Consider the following 15,335-nt stretch of genomic DNA (forward strand, 5'->3'; position numbering starts at 1 on the left):
AATGATTTATTTTTGTATGTTAAAGTTTGGTATTTAAATGTGATTCTCGGGTATGCTATCGGGTACGGGTTATCCGTCGGGTAGAATTTACCCGCGCAGGTGCGGGTATGGAAGCATTTTTCTACCTGCGTGTGGGTACGGATAACCTGACGGCCGGTAAAATTTAGACCTCGCGAGGTGCGGGTACGGGTGGCCACTACCCATGTACCCGTTGCCATCTTTACCTGCAAGCCCTATATATATATATTAGAAACAAAAAGGAAAGACGTAGGCCTGAAAAAGAAAAATCCTCCATTTATTCCTCCTCTTTTGTCTTGACATGTCCTTCTATTCCTCAGATTTGGAATAAAGGTTTTTAAAGGAAAAGTGAAGGAAACGAAAACACAGCAAGAGAAGATAAGTAGGCCGTTTGGAACAAAGAAATTGAGAAAAAACGGTAGAATAGTCCTATCCACATTTCCCATTTTCTCCTCCTTGTCTTCCTCACAAGTCAGGCCTTGTTTAGTTATCTCGCAAAAAGTTTTTAGGCTAATGTAGCATTTTCATTTAGGTCTTGTTTAGTCCATTGCCAAAATTTTTTGGGACCCTGTAGCATTTTCATCTGTTTGTGGCAAACAATAGACTAACTAGGCTCAAAAGATTCGTCTCACAAATTACAGGTAAGCTGTGCAATTAGTTATTTTATTTATCTATATTTAATGTTTTATGCATGTGTCGCAAGATTTGATGTGATGAGGAATCTTGAAAACTTTTTTCATTTTGGGGTGAACTAAACAAGGCCTTATATGTGGCAATTATTAACCATGGACTAACTAGGCTAAAAAAAGTCTTCTTGCAAATACGGGTAAATTGTATAATTAGTTACTCCCTCCATATTTATAAAGAAAATTGTTTTGGACAAGGTTTAGGTTAAATATTTAAAATATAAATCATGAATAACTTTTAAGTTATTGAATTTGAAAATATGAAAGACATATGAATAGATTTGTCTTGAAAAATATTTTCATAAATATATAAATATATATACACACACTAATTTTTAATAAATATTTTTATAAAAAACAAGGAGTCAAAGTTAGGTTTTGAAGACCGTGTCATCATCTTAAATAACTTTTTTTATGGGTACAGAGAGAGAGTATTTTTTTATCTATATTTAATACTCTATGTATATGTCACAAGATTTGATATAAGTGTTTGAATTCTGGGGTGAAACACAAAAACACAAGAGCAAACAAAAGGGGAGAAAAATTCGGAGGACTGAAAAAAAATCGTCCACTGTTTTCTATCCCGGTTTTCCATGGCAGGTCAGGTGGCAGGCGTGTTTGTTCCCTCCCTCCCTCCCTCCCTCACCCTCCTCTCCCCTGCTTCTGCTTTTGTGCTCGTCCTGCCGAAGCGCAAGCATCTTCTTTTGTGTCATTTGCCTCTGACAGGGCCCCAGAGCCGGGGCTGCCTGTCTCTGCTTGCCTTGCGTTTGCGTCCCCCTACCCGCACAGTGCCACTGCCCACTGCCATCTCGCTCGGCTTGCCTACCTGCTTTCTCTCCTTCTCCCTCTCTGTGTGGCCTGTGGCGTGTGGGGGAGAGCTGCGTTTGCATGTTTTTCTTGGCCTCACGCTCGTTCCATGTTTGAACACACACATTGCACGCAGGTCGCAGGCACCTCCTCAGTCCTCCCCTTGCCCTTGGAACGAATCGCCACTCTTCCTCGCTCTCTTCTCTTGGCTCCACCCCACCTCTGCGTGCCTCCCTTCAGCAATGGAGGCGGCGCCTCCATCTTCTTCCCCCTCCTCCCTGGCGGTGCTACTCATGCTGCTGCTCATCGTCTCCTCCCCTTGCAGCGCTCTCCTCTCTCCCAAGGGCGTCAATCCTGAAGGTTCCTCCGTCCTTCCTCTCTTTGTTTGTTTCGTTATATACGTACTCTCTTTCTACAGTACTACTAGTTTCCATCTCTGTTCCCTTTTTCCCTCGAATCAAATCGGTGTTTTTTTTTGACGGTTCTTTCTCGAATAGAAATGAAATCAAGGACTTCACTTCATTATTGGCTGTCTTTGCTGTGTTGCTTCTTGCATTGGTGGGAGCTCACTGATTTAATTTCCCTGGTATATGTATAATGTTGTGCAGTGCAAGCTCTGATGACGATCAAGAACATGCTCGAGGACCCCCGTGGTGTGCTCAAGAACTGGGACCAGAACTCCGTGGATCCCTGCAGCTGGACCACCGTCAGCTGCTCGCTCGAGAATTTCGTCACCAGACTGTAAGCATTCCACTTCCTCCCTCCTCTATCAATTTCACTGCAGAGTTCTTCCTTCCCCATGTCCATGTGTTCTTACCAATCAATGTTCTTGTGGTGATTGTTTGGCAGGGAGGTCCCAGGCCAGAACCTCTCTGGCCTGCTGTCCCCAAGCTTAGGGAACCTGACCAATCTAGAGACTCTGTGAGTACATACTGTACTTCTTCTCCCCTGATGATACATATAGATAGCCTTGTCATTACCAGTTCCTGCTTTCAACAGTCAGTGTGGTTCCTTTTTGACTGGAGCCATGTTGATCTTTTGCTTTCCTTTTCCCTGTTGCAGTAGCATGCAGAACAACAACATCACCGGCCCAATCCCCGCAGAGATTGGCAAGCTTACAAAGCTCAAGACACTTGATCTCTCTAGCAACCACCTGTATGGTGGAATCCCCACCTCTGTGGGCCACCTTGAGAGCCTGCAGTACCTGTGAGTGCCAACTCTACAGTAGTACAGTACATGCAAGCCTCTCATTAATGCTGTTCTTCAGGCGTTCACATTAAATAGTTCCTGTCTCTTGTCATGATAACCTGGATTTGTTGCCATGTCCAGGAGGCTCAACAACAACACCCTGTCTGGTCCATTCCCTTCAGTATCAGCTAATTTGTCCCAGCTTGTTTTCCTGTGAGTAGTTTCTCACTGTTTGTGTTCATGTTTGGGTGTTATTTTACTTGGGTTTGTGTTCACTGTACACTATGTATTTCAGAGACTTGTCATATAATAACCTGAGTGGTCCAATACCGGGATCTTTGGCAAGAACATTCAAGTAAGGCTGTAATTTTGTGTCTGTTCCTATATAATGTAATCTTCACATCCCAAGTATATGGCACTTGAACAGGAAATGTTAGACTGAAGGCTATTCTGCTATTGATGTTCTTGCAGCATAGTTGGGAATCCTCTCATCTGCGGCACCAACACCGAGAAAGATTGCTATGGGACTGCCCCGATGCCAGTGTCCTACAACCTCAATAGTTCACAGGGTGCTCTGCCACCGGCAAAATCTAAAAGCCATAAGTTTGCAATTGCATTTGGTACAGCAGTTGGTTGCATCAGCTTCCTCTTCCTTGCTGCTGGATTTCTGTTCTGGTGGAGGCATCGTAGAAACCGGCAGATCCTTTTTGATGTCGATGGTAAGCAGACCTACATGTTTACTTTCAATCCATACATCATTTGGTAGCCTGAGAGATTAACAGTTAATGATGAAATTGTTCTTGGAATGAATTGGCCACATGCAGACCAACACATGGAGAACGTTAGCCTTGGAAACGTGAAGAGGTTCCAGTTCAGGGAGCTCCAATCTGTGACAGAAAATTTCAGCAGCAAGAACATACTAGGAAAAGGTGGCTTTGGATACGTTTACAAAGGGCAGCTCCCTGATGGAACTCTTGTGGCTGTGAAGCGACTGAAGGACGGCAATGCTGCGGGCGGAGAGGCACAGTTTCAGACTGAGGTTGAGATGATCAGCTTGGCACTGCACAGAAATCTTCTCAGGCTCTATGGGTTCTGCATGACCGCCACAGAGAGGTTGCTGGTCTATCCATACATGTCAAATGGAAGCGTTGCATCGCGCCTGAAAGGTAAGCTTTCTCAAGATTCCAATGTGCTTAATAATGATAAGCCCACTTGCAGTAGTGCAGAACAAATTCTCTCTCTCTCTCTTTTCCTGATGATCATACCATGCCTAAAAGACGGTGTCAAATTGCAAGTTGCAACCCGACAAGCCGAATTCGGAAAGTAACTGGAATTGGATTCTAGTATTCCCTTATTTTTCCATTGGACAAATGTTGGCACAGCACAAAAGCAAGCATATGATTCCTATCAAGCAAATCTTCACTTTATTCCACAATGATCACTACAGGGAAGCCACCTTTGGACTGGGTGACCAGGAAGAGGATAGCTCTTGGCGCAGGGAGGGGGCTACTGTACCTGCATGAACAGTGTGACCCCAAGATCATACACAGGGATGTCAAAGCAGCCAACATCCTTCTAGATGACTACTGCGAGGCTATTGTTGGTGACTTTGGGCTTGCTAAACTCCTCGATCACCGGGATTCGCATGTCACCACTGCAGTGCGAGGCACTGTTGGTCACATTGCGCCTGAGTACCTCTCCACTGGTCAATCGTCCGAGAAGACCGACGTCTTCGGATTTGGCATCCTGCTACTGGAGCTGATCACCGGTCAGACTGCACTAGAGTTTGGAAAGGCAGCAAACCAGAAGGGAGCCATGCTTGATTGGGTAAGAAGTCTAGTGTCTTGTTTAAGTCATCCAAAAACAAGCAATTGATTGTTGGGTTGTTGATTTATTAGGCAACGAAAACATCAATAATAAAATAAATCAGAAAGATCTGCCACAAGGTGTGTGTTTGATCAAGCAACGTTGGTTTTGTTGTTGATCAGGTGAAGAAGATGCACCAGGAGAAGAAGCTGGACGTGCTGGTGGATAAGGGCCTGAGGGGCGGCTATGACAGGATCGAACTAGAGGAGATGGTGCAGGTGGCATTGTTGTGCACGCAGTACCTCCCTGGCCACCGGCCGAAGATGTCGGAGGTGGTCCGGATGCTGGAAGGTGATGGGCTCGCAGAGCGGTGGGAGGCTTCACAGCGTGCGGACTCGCACAAGTTCAAGGTGCCTGACTTCACTTTCAGCCGCTGCTACTCCGACCTTACCGACGACTCGTCACTGCTGGTGCAGGCCGTCGAGCTGTCGGGCCCAAGATGACACCACCACCACCACCACCACTAGTTTGCACTTGTACAGCATAAAGACCGAGAATCCTGTGTAGATTGCCAGATTGAGGAATAAAATGAGCCATACTAGAATAACTATAGATGTGTATTAAATGAACTGTACAAAAGAAGAGTGTAAGGTTTGTACTGATTTAGATATTTACAGAAATAATAGTTGCGAGACAATAAGATCAAGTAAAAGAACTTTTTATTGAACCGGAAAGTTTTTGCTTGGGTTGTCAGGCTCTGTTGACCCTTCCGTCTTTATGCTTTTCCTTGCTTTATTTTTTCAGAGTGCAACAGGTTCTGAAATCTTACAGTCCGTAGTTGATCACAAATGAAACATTGTGGGAAGCCTTGAAGTTTATTTATTTTTTGTAAGATCTGAGATGCATTTCAAAGAAGTATGCAATTACATTTGTCCCAGACTAATTTAATCTCACCTGAGTGTTTCATGAGACTCCAACAACATAGAATGGATGTAAGCAATTGCATTTGTCCTAGACTTATTTTGCACTATCCTCCTGGCAAAGCATCACCGGCTTTCACATGTCCATTATAGAACTGCATGAGGCATAGTTCTTCTGTGTCTGGAAGTGAACACCAGCTGGTAGCATAAAGAACATAAATCCAACAGTGGGCATTGCAGAATTACAAGCCTGTAAGTACAAGATGTAAGCTCAGGAAAACTAGGTATAGGTTGAAGCATTGCAATAAAGTAGCTGTCAAATGTGACCAGAAGTACTTGTCCTAGCTTGCATTTGTGTGATCAGAGACGGATTTTGGCAACATATATCCACTGCATGTTTTAGCAACTGTATACGTGACCCAAAGTGCAAGATTCAGCAGCATGCATCTATGAGACCAAAAGTGCACAATAAGTGCAAGATTCAGCAGCATGCATCTATGAGACCAAATGTGCACAATAATCTTAGAATCAAACTGAGCAGAATGCTATGTCATCCTGTAGGTGCTAGCTGCAAGGCCCAAACAATGTGATTTCCATTTTTCAGTATAAAATATCATATCTGAGACCAAAAGTATGCCACCCTGTAGGAGATACCAGCAGTATATATATATATATATATATATATATATATATATATATATATATATATATATATATATATATATATATATATATATATATATGACGCGTTTATTTTACACGCGCGTGTAGTTACTCTCATCTATATATCTCTAGATTTAAGGTGTATATGACCGAATGAAATGTATATAGACAAAGTATATGATCATACTAGACCATCTAGAGTGATATGTATATTAAGTATGCATGCATACATAGAGTATATGGCTATACTTATTATATACAATAATATAGTAGTGGCATTTTAGTAATATATTTAAAATATAATTTTTTTTGAAAAATTTTCGCGTGGTAAGATCTAGAGTATCTTAATATGAGTATATAAACATACTCAAACCGATAAACAAGTATGAATACATACACAATATAGTTTATTGAAGATGAGAGTAACTACACGTACGTGTAAAAATGAATTTCCATATATATATATATATATATATATATATATGAGACCTAAGGACAGCCTGTAAAATTATGAGTAATCACCAATCAGGTAACAGCATGCAGTAACTAAAACCTAAAGAACAGTGGGTTACCACTTGCCAGTAAATGCATAAAGTGATGCTTCAAATCAACAACCAGTTGTGTGAAGGATTCCTCCATCAGATAAACACAAAATTTGCATGTTCAGGTCATAAGAATTGTCTTTCAAAATGAAGATTAGAATCGAGCATATAAGTGAGGCCACCATTTTTTAGTTGTAAATTCCTTGAATAGTTTTATTTCGTTTTCATCGTCTAATAAAAGTAACGGCAAAAAAAAATCAATGAACAGTAAACAGGAAGCTTTTGCCGTCCTTTCTAAAAAAAGAATTTACTCACCAATTTGTACACCTCTTGTATACATGAAAGAACGCAAACACAAATATTTACTCATACGTACTGTAATAACTACTCATGGATCTAATGTTGGAATGCATTGCATTTTCATATTCTGAACGGTGTGAGAAAAAAGAAGACAAGAACTAAGAACTTCATTACGCTAAGAGCTGTACCTGTTGATTTAATAGTATATTTCTACATATTAGTTTGCTTGCATCAGTTAACTTCAACCGTGTCTTTATGGAGACACTTCCGAAACACAAACATGGAACTATGCAAAAGGGGTAATATATGCGCAGTAAGCAGTAACTACTCAGAGGATATACTTTCTTCCGCGCTCTCGTGTGTGTGGAGACCAGACATATCAGCGGGAAGAACGACGAGCGGCGGTGGTCGATTCGCGTTTGCCGGCTGCGCGGAGCTTCTGCTGCTCCGATCCGCTCCACCGCTCCTCCTTGTCGGAGGACGCCGCCGCGTTAGTTTCCCAGCCTTGCGCCTTTTTTATGGATGGGCCAAGAGGGGCATTGTTTCTATGGGCCGTTTGGACGGTCCACTGGGCCGACCCGCACCCGGATTTGTGGACGCAAAAGCATTCGATTCGAGCAAAGCAGCCAAAGGCAACGCAGGAGCGATGCGCGTGCCTCCATGGCGTAAGCGTAAGCCGCCGAGCGGCGAACCGCGCCGCCGATGCTCTCATCCCCGTCGTCCTCGTCCGACGCTGCGCTCCTCACTCCGAGCGTCGCCGCCGCGCTCCTCGCCCGCTGCGCTTCCCGCGTCGCTGCGGCGGCGCTGCACGCCCGCCTCCTCCGCCGCTCCCGCGCCTTCTTCCGCTCCCCGTACCTCGCCAACTGCCTCGGCGCCGCATACTCCCGCCTCGGCGCCGCACCGTCCGCCGTCGCAGTCCTGCGCGCTTCCGCCGCCAAGCCTAACGTGTTCTCGCACAACATCCTCCTGTCGGCGCTCCTCAGCTCCGGCCTCCTGGAGGACGCGCGCGGGCTGTTCGACGGGATGTCTCACAGGGACGCGGTCACCTACAACGCCATGCTCTCCGGCTACGTCGCCGGCGCGCTTCCGGATGAGGCGTTCCGTCTCTTCTACTCCATGAGGGAGCGTGGCGTCAGGCCAACCGCCTTCACCTTCTCCATAGTGTCGTCGGCGGTTGGCTCTGTCCGCCGCGGCCGACAGCTTCACGCTGCTGCTGTCCGCCACGGCCTGGCACACCGTGATACCGTCGTAGGCAATGCGCTTATTGATATGTATGGCCGGGTTGGGCTCTTGGATTATGCAGCGCGTGTCTTCTCTTGCATGGAACAACCAGATGTCACATCCTGGAACTCTGTCATGTCTGTTTACAAGGATCAGCCTCTCAGCACTACTGTCTTTAGGTGTTTCCAGTCCATGAGGAGCAACGGCTTTTCAGTTGATGGCTTTACAGTGTCCATCGTGTTCAGTGTTTGCTCGGATGTGAAGGATTTTGCAAAGGGTGACCAGATGTTGTCACTCTGCATTAAGATGAACTTCCTTACAAACTCCATCGTTTCTAGTGCTGTTATTGACTTCCTCTGCGTGTCTGACAGACTGTCTGATGCTGTTCAGTTCTTCAGAGAAATGCCAACATGGGCCTCAGAGCCTTGCAATGCCCTGATATCGGGCTATGCTAGGAGTGGCCTGATGGAAGAAGCCCTCAGCCTCTTTGCGGTGTCTATGCGAAATGGTATTGTTCCAAATGAGTTCAGTTTTGCGAGTGTGCTGAGATGGAGTTCGTGCTTTGGTTTAATGGAGCAGGGCACTCAAATCCATTGCCTGGTTTGCAAGCTTGGATTTCAGAATGATGTAATTGTTTCCACAGCTCTCACTGACATGTACTGTAAATTGGGGTTAATGAAGCATGCCAGAAAAATCTTCAATATGGTTGGTGCCAAGGATTTGGTGTTATGGAATACAATGCTTCTTGGCCTATTGCAAAATGGAAGAGCTAAGGAAGCCCTTGTAATATTTAAAAGGATACTCAAGTGTGGTATCCAACCTGATAGAATCACTCTTTTTGGAGCCTTATCTGCATGTGGTTTAGAAGGTTTGGTAACTGAAGGAATGGATATAATTACCCTGTTTAAAGATAGGTACCATATTATGCCTAGCCTGGACCACTATACCTGTGTGGTTGACATGTTATGCCGTGCTAGGATGTTCAGAGAGGCAGTGGATTATGTAGAGAACAACATGCCGAAGTTTAGTGCTGCTACTTTCTCTAATATTCTGGAGGCCTGTGTAGTCCAAGGGAACACTAGCATGGCAGAGCTAGTTGCCGAAAAGATGGTGATGCAAAAATCCCGATTGTCACTACCGTATATCGTTTTGGCTCAAATATATGGTGCCAGATGTAAGTGGGAAAAAATGGCTGGAGTGTGGAGGTCAATGGAAAATCAAAGAGTAAAGAAGGTTCATTCATGCAGCTGGCTCTGCATCAAGAATCATATTTATGTGTTTACGTCAGAACAGATATTGCACCATGGAAAAGGAGCTACCTATGAGGTTTTGGATCTTCTATTTTGGGACATGACAGATCATAAATATGATCCATGTTTTATAGAGCCCAAGAGCAGCGAAGGATTAGGTTGTGTCCAGTTGTTCCTTGACTAACAAGTTACCTTGCCTTGCCTGTACTGAAGGCTCAGAGTGTCACACGCTATGAACTCAGAAAAAGGTGCTTTCAATTATATGATTACCTTTCATAGAACTGTAGCTTACTTCTTTTCCTATGCTTTTTGATTGGACTTGTTATTTAGCAGGTTGCAGTAAGATTTGCTAGACTACGATTAGGCTGTTGCAATTTGGCAGTTTCTTTATGTGAACTGCAATGTCACCGAAGATTTGGCGGTATGGGCAGGTAAACTTCTTCTCCCTCCTGTTAATTGCTGAAAAAAATTCATCAATACTAGAAAACCATCTGGGCTTTAAAATTTCAAGTTTGCTGGGTAGGTTTGGTACTTTTTATATACAGTAAAATGCACTGTAGGTCCTCAAACTTTTAGTCGATTCCCGTCTAGGTCCTCCAATTAAAAAAGTGACCACCTGAGTCCCTAATCTATTGCCATCGCACACCAACAGTCCAAAATCCACCACATCAGCACTAGCATCTGACGTGGATATGCCACATACACAGCTCAGGCCATCATGCCGGCCGGTGTGGGCATGCCGTGTCGCTCTGCGCGCGCGACCAGAGGAAAAGGAGGGGGCGGGGTGCGGCTGCAGAGCCGTGCCCGGTGGTGGGGTCCAGGTGGCGCGCGGCATCCGCGTCCTCTCCTGCCTAACAGGGACAGGAGCAGGGACGCGAGTGCTGGCCCGAGCGGCAGCATGCGCATAGCGCGGGGCGCATGTGGCAGGGCAAGCCGAGGCGTGGGGTCGCGCGGCGCTCGTGCAAAGAAGGGAGACAATGGTGCCTGCTCTCATGCGATTAGAGGAAGAAGAGAGTGGTGGTGAGAGGCGTGGGTCACGGCCTTCGTAGGCGACCACTTTGAGGACTGCCGACTCCCGATCGACTACAAGGTGTCCATGGAAGAGATGGAACTCCTGAGTGTGCCATGGCGGACGAGGCAGCCATGAGCAACAGCAAGGAGGCACGGCGGCGCAGCCATGCACACGCGGCTGGTGAGCTGCGTGCAGGCGGCGGACGAGCAGTATGCATCGCCGATGTGGGACGCCTACAGCGCCTAGCGCACTGTTTCGTGGAGGCCCTTGAGGCACGCGAGGTCGCAGTGGCGAGGTGGGACGCCGTCCGCGTCGGCCGTGACCCCGACATGGTGCTGGTGGTGGACAGCCTGTTCAAGCTGGAGACGCTGGCTGACGACAACTTGGTGATGGACAGGGCGAGCCCCCTGGACAGCGTCCTAGGCAACATTCGGAGGATGAGGCAAGCCATGTTTACCCACAGCGTCGTCAACGGGCTGTGTGGCAACTCGTTCTTGACGCGGTTCCGGCCTTCCGGGAGGCGCTCTTCTACATCTCAGGCGCTGTTTGACGTATTGGACGCCATGCTGTCCTGGGGCAGCGAGCAGTGCAGGGTGCTGGAGCAGGACGTATGCGTCGTCAATGTGGTCACCTGAGAGGACTGCGACCGCATGCCTCTCCCACCCCCACTTTTTCTTCCTCCGATTGAATGGGAGCAGGCGGCACAGCCTCCGTTCTTCGTGTAAGAGGCCGTGCAATCCATGCCTTGGCTCCACCCTGCCGTCACGCGAGCGCCGTGCGATCCCACGCCTTAGCTCCGCCCCGCCGCGTGCGCCCCGTGCCATGCGCACGCTGCTGCTCGGGGTCGGCACCCGCATCCCTGGTCCTGTCCCCGCCAGGCAAGGGAGAAGCACGTGGATGCCGCGTGACATCCGGACCCCACCGCCGAGCATGGCTCTGTAGCAGCGCCGCCCCTCCTTTTCTTCCCGTCGTGCATGCAGAGCGCTTGCATGATGGCCTGACCTACGAGCTGCCTACGTGGCATGTCCATGTCAGATGCTAGTGCTGACGTGGTGGGTTTTGAATCATTGGTGTGCGACGATAATAGATTAAGGATTCAAATGGTCACTTTTTTAGTTTGAGGACCTAGACGGGAACACCCTAAAAGTTTGAGGACCTTCCATGCATTTTACTCTTTTATATATATTGGTTCCCAGATCTTGAATTCATGCCAGCTTGTTATTTGTTAACTAATGGCAAACTCTACATATCCACACCTAATTCCTACCTTTTGCTTGGTAGGGAAAAGGTTCAACCCAGAATCATCTGAGCATGCTCTCCTCAGCTATAGGAAGCCTAAGCTATCTTGAGGATGCATGAGTATTCTCATGGATAGCCTTTATCAGTGCTAGTGTCTGTATATGTCTAACAATTAGTTTCCTATTTGTTTCCCTGTTACAGTCTGCTAGACAACATGTAAACAGGCCAATCCCAACAGAGATTGACAATGTTGTAAACTCCGTGGATCACCTTGAAAGCATCCTGCACTTGTGAGTGGAGCATAAGCCTATCTGTGACAGCTTGTTTTCGTTATTGTCTTGTGTCTTAAGGTAATTCTAGTTTAGTTTGTGCTCATTGTGTGCTTAATTTTTTCAGAAATTTGTCATATAATAACCTGGTGGGTACTGAGATCTTGTGTAATATGATGCAAGTAAGGCTTCCATTTTTATGTTTGTGCTTCTCGAGAACATAATTTTCTCATTGGAAGTATTGCACATAACGGAAGTTTATATATAAGTTTTTTTTTCATGCTCATGGTTTTGTTGCAGCATAGTCAGAAGTTTTGTCTGTGGGTTATAATGTGGAACAGGATTGTAGGAGACTGAACCGGCCATGGCAATGATGTACCAACATGAAGAGCTGACAAGTAAGACTGCAAGCTAGTTGCCTCTCAAAATTTCCTATATTTAGTAAGGGAAATAAAGTGATAATGCTTGCTTCAATATTCAGATAAATTTTATTTGTGATTCTACAATGTGAACCTTGTATTCTTGATGAGGATGATCCTGCACCTCAATCGAATGAACAGATTGGGGAATTTTATAATTCGTGTTCAAAACCATGGTGAAAAGATCCATGAATGAATGAATGAATCATGTAGAAAGTAATATAATGTGATATTTTCTTCTTCTTGTGAGGATGTGATGATCTCTTTGTAATGTCATTGTATGTAGAGTGTGGATGGCTACAATAAATTAAATTTCAGTCTTGCAATATCTACTGGGAGGAAATACATGTGTGCATGGATACTAATTTTGACACCTCATTCATATTAATGAGGATAAGGGTTCTCATGCTTTTAGCACTGTAGGGTGTCATGTTTGAGGGTTCTCATGCTTGTAACACTGGCAGGTTGACATGCTGACCAAGCATTGGAGCTCGTCGACACGTGGCTGGAGATGAGGTTGAGCTCATCTGTTTTGCTCTCCACTCCAGCTTTCTCTCCTCTCTCTAGATTCCACTACCGAGCTCACTTCCTTTGCTATCTCTGTTCCTTGGCGAGCTTGCTGTGCAGTCAATATCCGTCTCCAGCACCTCCTCAGTGCCATAGTGCCATCTCAGCTTGCCTCTCCTGCCATTACCTCTCATGGCTGCTCTTGCCTGCTTCCCTTCTCGTGCTTTGCCATCAAGATCCAACGCTACAGATTCACCATGAGCTCAGATCCAATGCTAAAGATTCACCATGAGACTATGTGGCAGTCCTCTTTCCCGTCTGCAGTATAGTGCAGTAGTGCATGGTCACCATCTCCCTCACTAGCTGGCGGCAGCACGGACTGATGAGTATTGCTTCGCCACAAAATCTTCAAAGTCCGGTAGGCCTCGGTTCTGTTTTTCTCTCGCATGTGCTATCTTGCTTAGTGTATGCGAGAGATATCTATTGTCTACAATTTGTGCTTGCACATCATAATTCAGATTTAAACACTTGATCTTGTAATAACTCATAAATTCAGATGACTCTCACACTAATTGTCTTGAATTATTATTTATTTTACCTAATTAACCTTAATCCACATAAAAAATATACTAGTGCTGAAATCTTGCATTCCCGGGTCCTGGCTGCCTTTTTTTAAGCAGAATTCAGTTGGACTATGGTGACTTTTTTGGGCAGGACTGTCTATATGGCTAGTGGAGTAATGCAACTATGCACCAAGCCCAAGGATATTCAAATGCAGCTGATTTCGACTTCCAACTAATTTTTGAAGTACAAATCTTTGCATGTTTAATGAGAAGCAAGTGCAAAGCATATATTCCCATGTTCTGTCACCCTTAGAGCATCCATAAATTGTTGGCATTTATTCGATGTGCACGCATGTGCGTGCTTATTTGCTGGTGGTGTATGCTGAGTGTGTGTCTACCTACTTTTTGATAACAAAACAGATAAACAGAGTCAGAGAGAATTTCTGCATTCTCGAACACTGATGGCCATATTAAATGCAGAGGGAACCCTGTCCTCTTTCTTCCCCAAGAGAAGCCTTCCTCGTGCTCTCGAGTCACCTGCCTCTAGCAATGAAGGCGCCTCCATCTTCTCCCTTCCTATTGTTGCTACTGCTGTTCTTCCCTTCAAGCGGCCTTGCCGCCCCCAAGGATTTCAACTATGAAGGTTCTCCTTTGTTGTCGTTTCCAAGGACTCATTTTGTTTTAGTGGTGTCTGTCTCTGTTAGTTTCTTGCACTGTTAGGTGTTGATTTCTGTGGCACTGGCAGTGCAAGTTCTTATGACGATCAAGAGCCTCCTCAAGGACCCCCATGGTGCGCTGAAAAACTGGGACCCATACTCTGTTGATCCCTGTAGCTGGTCCTTCATCTCCTGCTCACCAGAGAATCTTGTCACTGCACTGTAAGCTAGACCCCTACTCTCTCCATCTATTCCTAGCTCCAAATCAAACCCACCATATATATAGTTCTCATGTTCTTATGTTTGAATGTTTGGCAGGGAAGCTCCAAGCAAGTACCTTTCCGGCCCGCTCTCCCCGAGCATAGGGAACCTGACAAAACTTGAGATACTGTGAGTATTCTTTCCATGGATAGACCAAGTCTTAGTGTTGAGTGTTCTTTTTTAACTTTTTTTTATTGGGAGGTGTTCATTTTTTCTTTCTGTCCCAGTCTGCTGCAGAACAACAACATAATTGGGCCAATCCCAACAGAGATTGGCAAGTTAGCAAAGCTCAGGACACTTGTTCTGTCCAGTAACAAATTAGATGGTACAATCCCAAATTCTTTAGGCCACCTTGAAAGACTCCACTACATGTAAGTAAAGCATGCACGCCAATTTGCAACAGCATGTTTTCCTTTGAACCATTTCTTAATGGTTTGTGTTCTAGTCTGGGTAAGTCATAGCCTGGTTGCACTCACTCTGCACTCTTGTCTTTCAGAGACTTGTCGTACAATAACTTGAGTGGTCCAATGCCAAAAACGTCTGCAAGAACGTTCAAGTAAGTATCCAATCTTGTTTTCATCTCAGACGCATGACATTTTATAGGAAATGAACGGTTGGAAGAAATTTATAGAAAGTTTAAAATCTGTGGTTTTCTTGCAGCATAGTCGGGAATCCTCTTATCTGTGCTGCAGAACAGGACTGTGACAGGACCAAGCTGAAACCGATGTTCTATCCCTATATCACTGTTGAACAATAGAAGCCCCAAGTTGGGAGTCGCTTACCTTATTAAGGAGGATATATACCTGATGAAGCTCAGTATTAAGGTCTAGCAACAACACCCAGGTTGAATAAGCCATCGCTGTTCTGGCAAAATAGCAGTAAATTAATCGAATTATCAAAAATTATTAGGCAGACCTGTTGTATCTTCTTGCCGGCTAGTATGCTGTAAACGAACTCTCCACACTTCGCATAATGATTATTACGCAGTTCTCCTCTTATCTTACATAA

General features: G+C 45.3%; 2 protein-coding genes across 7 annotated transcripts; both read left to right on the top strand.

Annotated features, from left to right (window-relative positions):
• On the top strand, nt 1,424-5,232 carry LOC8062096 (protein NSP-INTERACTING KINASE 1). Its single transcript, XM_002436810.2, has 10 exons — nt 1,424-1,871; nt 2,120-2,252; nt 2,361-2,432; nt 2,574-2,717; nt 2,841-2,912; nt 2,995-3,054; nt 3,171-3,418; nt 3,524-3,865; nt 4,147-4,526; nt 4,688-5,232. The coding sequence occupies exons 1-10, from the start codon at nt 1,754-1,756 to the stop codon at nt 5,006-5,008; spliced, it is 1,890 nt and encodes a 629-aa protein (XP_002436855.1). The 5' UTR covers nt 1,424-1,753; the 3' UTR covers nt 5,009-5,232.
• Nucleotides 7,557-15,335, top strand: LOC8062099 (protein NSP-INTERACTING KINASE 1). Of its 6 annotated transcripts, XM_021450126.1 has the most exons (12): nt 9,601-9,832; nt 11,854-11,942; nt 12,049-12,103; nt 12,222-12,319; nt 12,805-12,856; nt 12,968-13,265; nt 13,891-14,053; nt 14,156-14,288; nt 14,385-14,456; nt 14,555-14,698; nt 14,824-14,883; nt 14,988-15,335. In XM_021450126.1, the coding sequence occupies exons 6-12, from the start codon at nt 13,188-13,190 to the stop codon at nt 15,082-15,084; spliced, it is 747 nt and encodes a 248-aa protein (XP_021305801.1). In that variant the 5' UTR covers nt 9,601-9,832; nt 11,854-11,942; nt 12,049-12,103; nt 12,222-12,319; nt 12,805-12,856; nt 12,968-13,187; the 3' UTR covers nt 15,085-15,335. The 6 variants fall into 6 exon arrangements, 4 of the variants coding, with proteins under 4 accessions (XP_021305801.1, XP_021305800.1, XP_021305802.1 ...); XM_021450125.1 differs by having other exon boundaries at nt 12,805-13,265; XM_021450127.1 differs by having other exon boundaries at nt 9,603-9,832; nt 12,805-13,265; nt 13,831-14,053.

Source organism: Sorghum bicolor, chromosome 10 (assembly GCF_000003195.3).
Source record: "Sorghum bicolor cultivar BTx623 chromosome 10, Sorghum_bicolor_NCBIv3, whole genome shotgun sequence".
NCBI lineage: Eukaryota > Viridiplantae > Streptophyta > Magnoliopsida > Poales > Poaceae > Sorghum > Sorghum bicolor.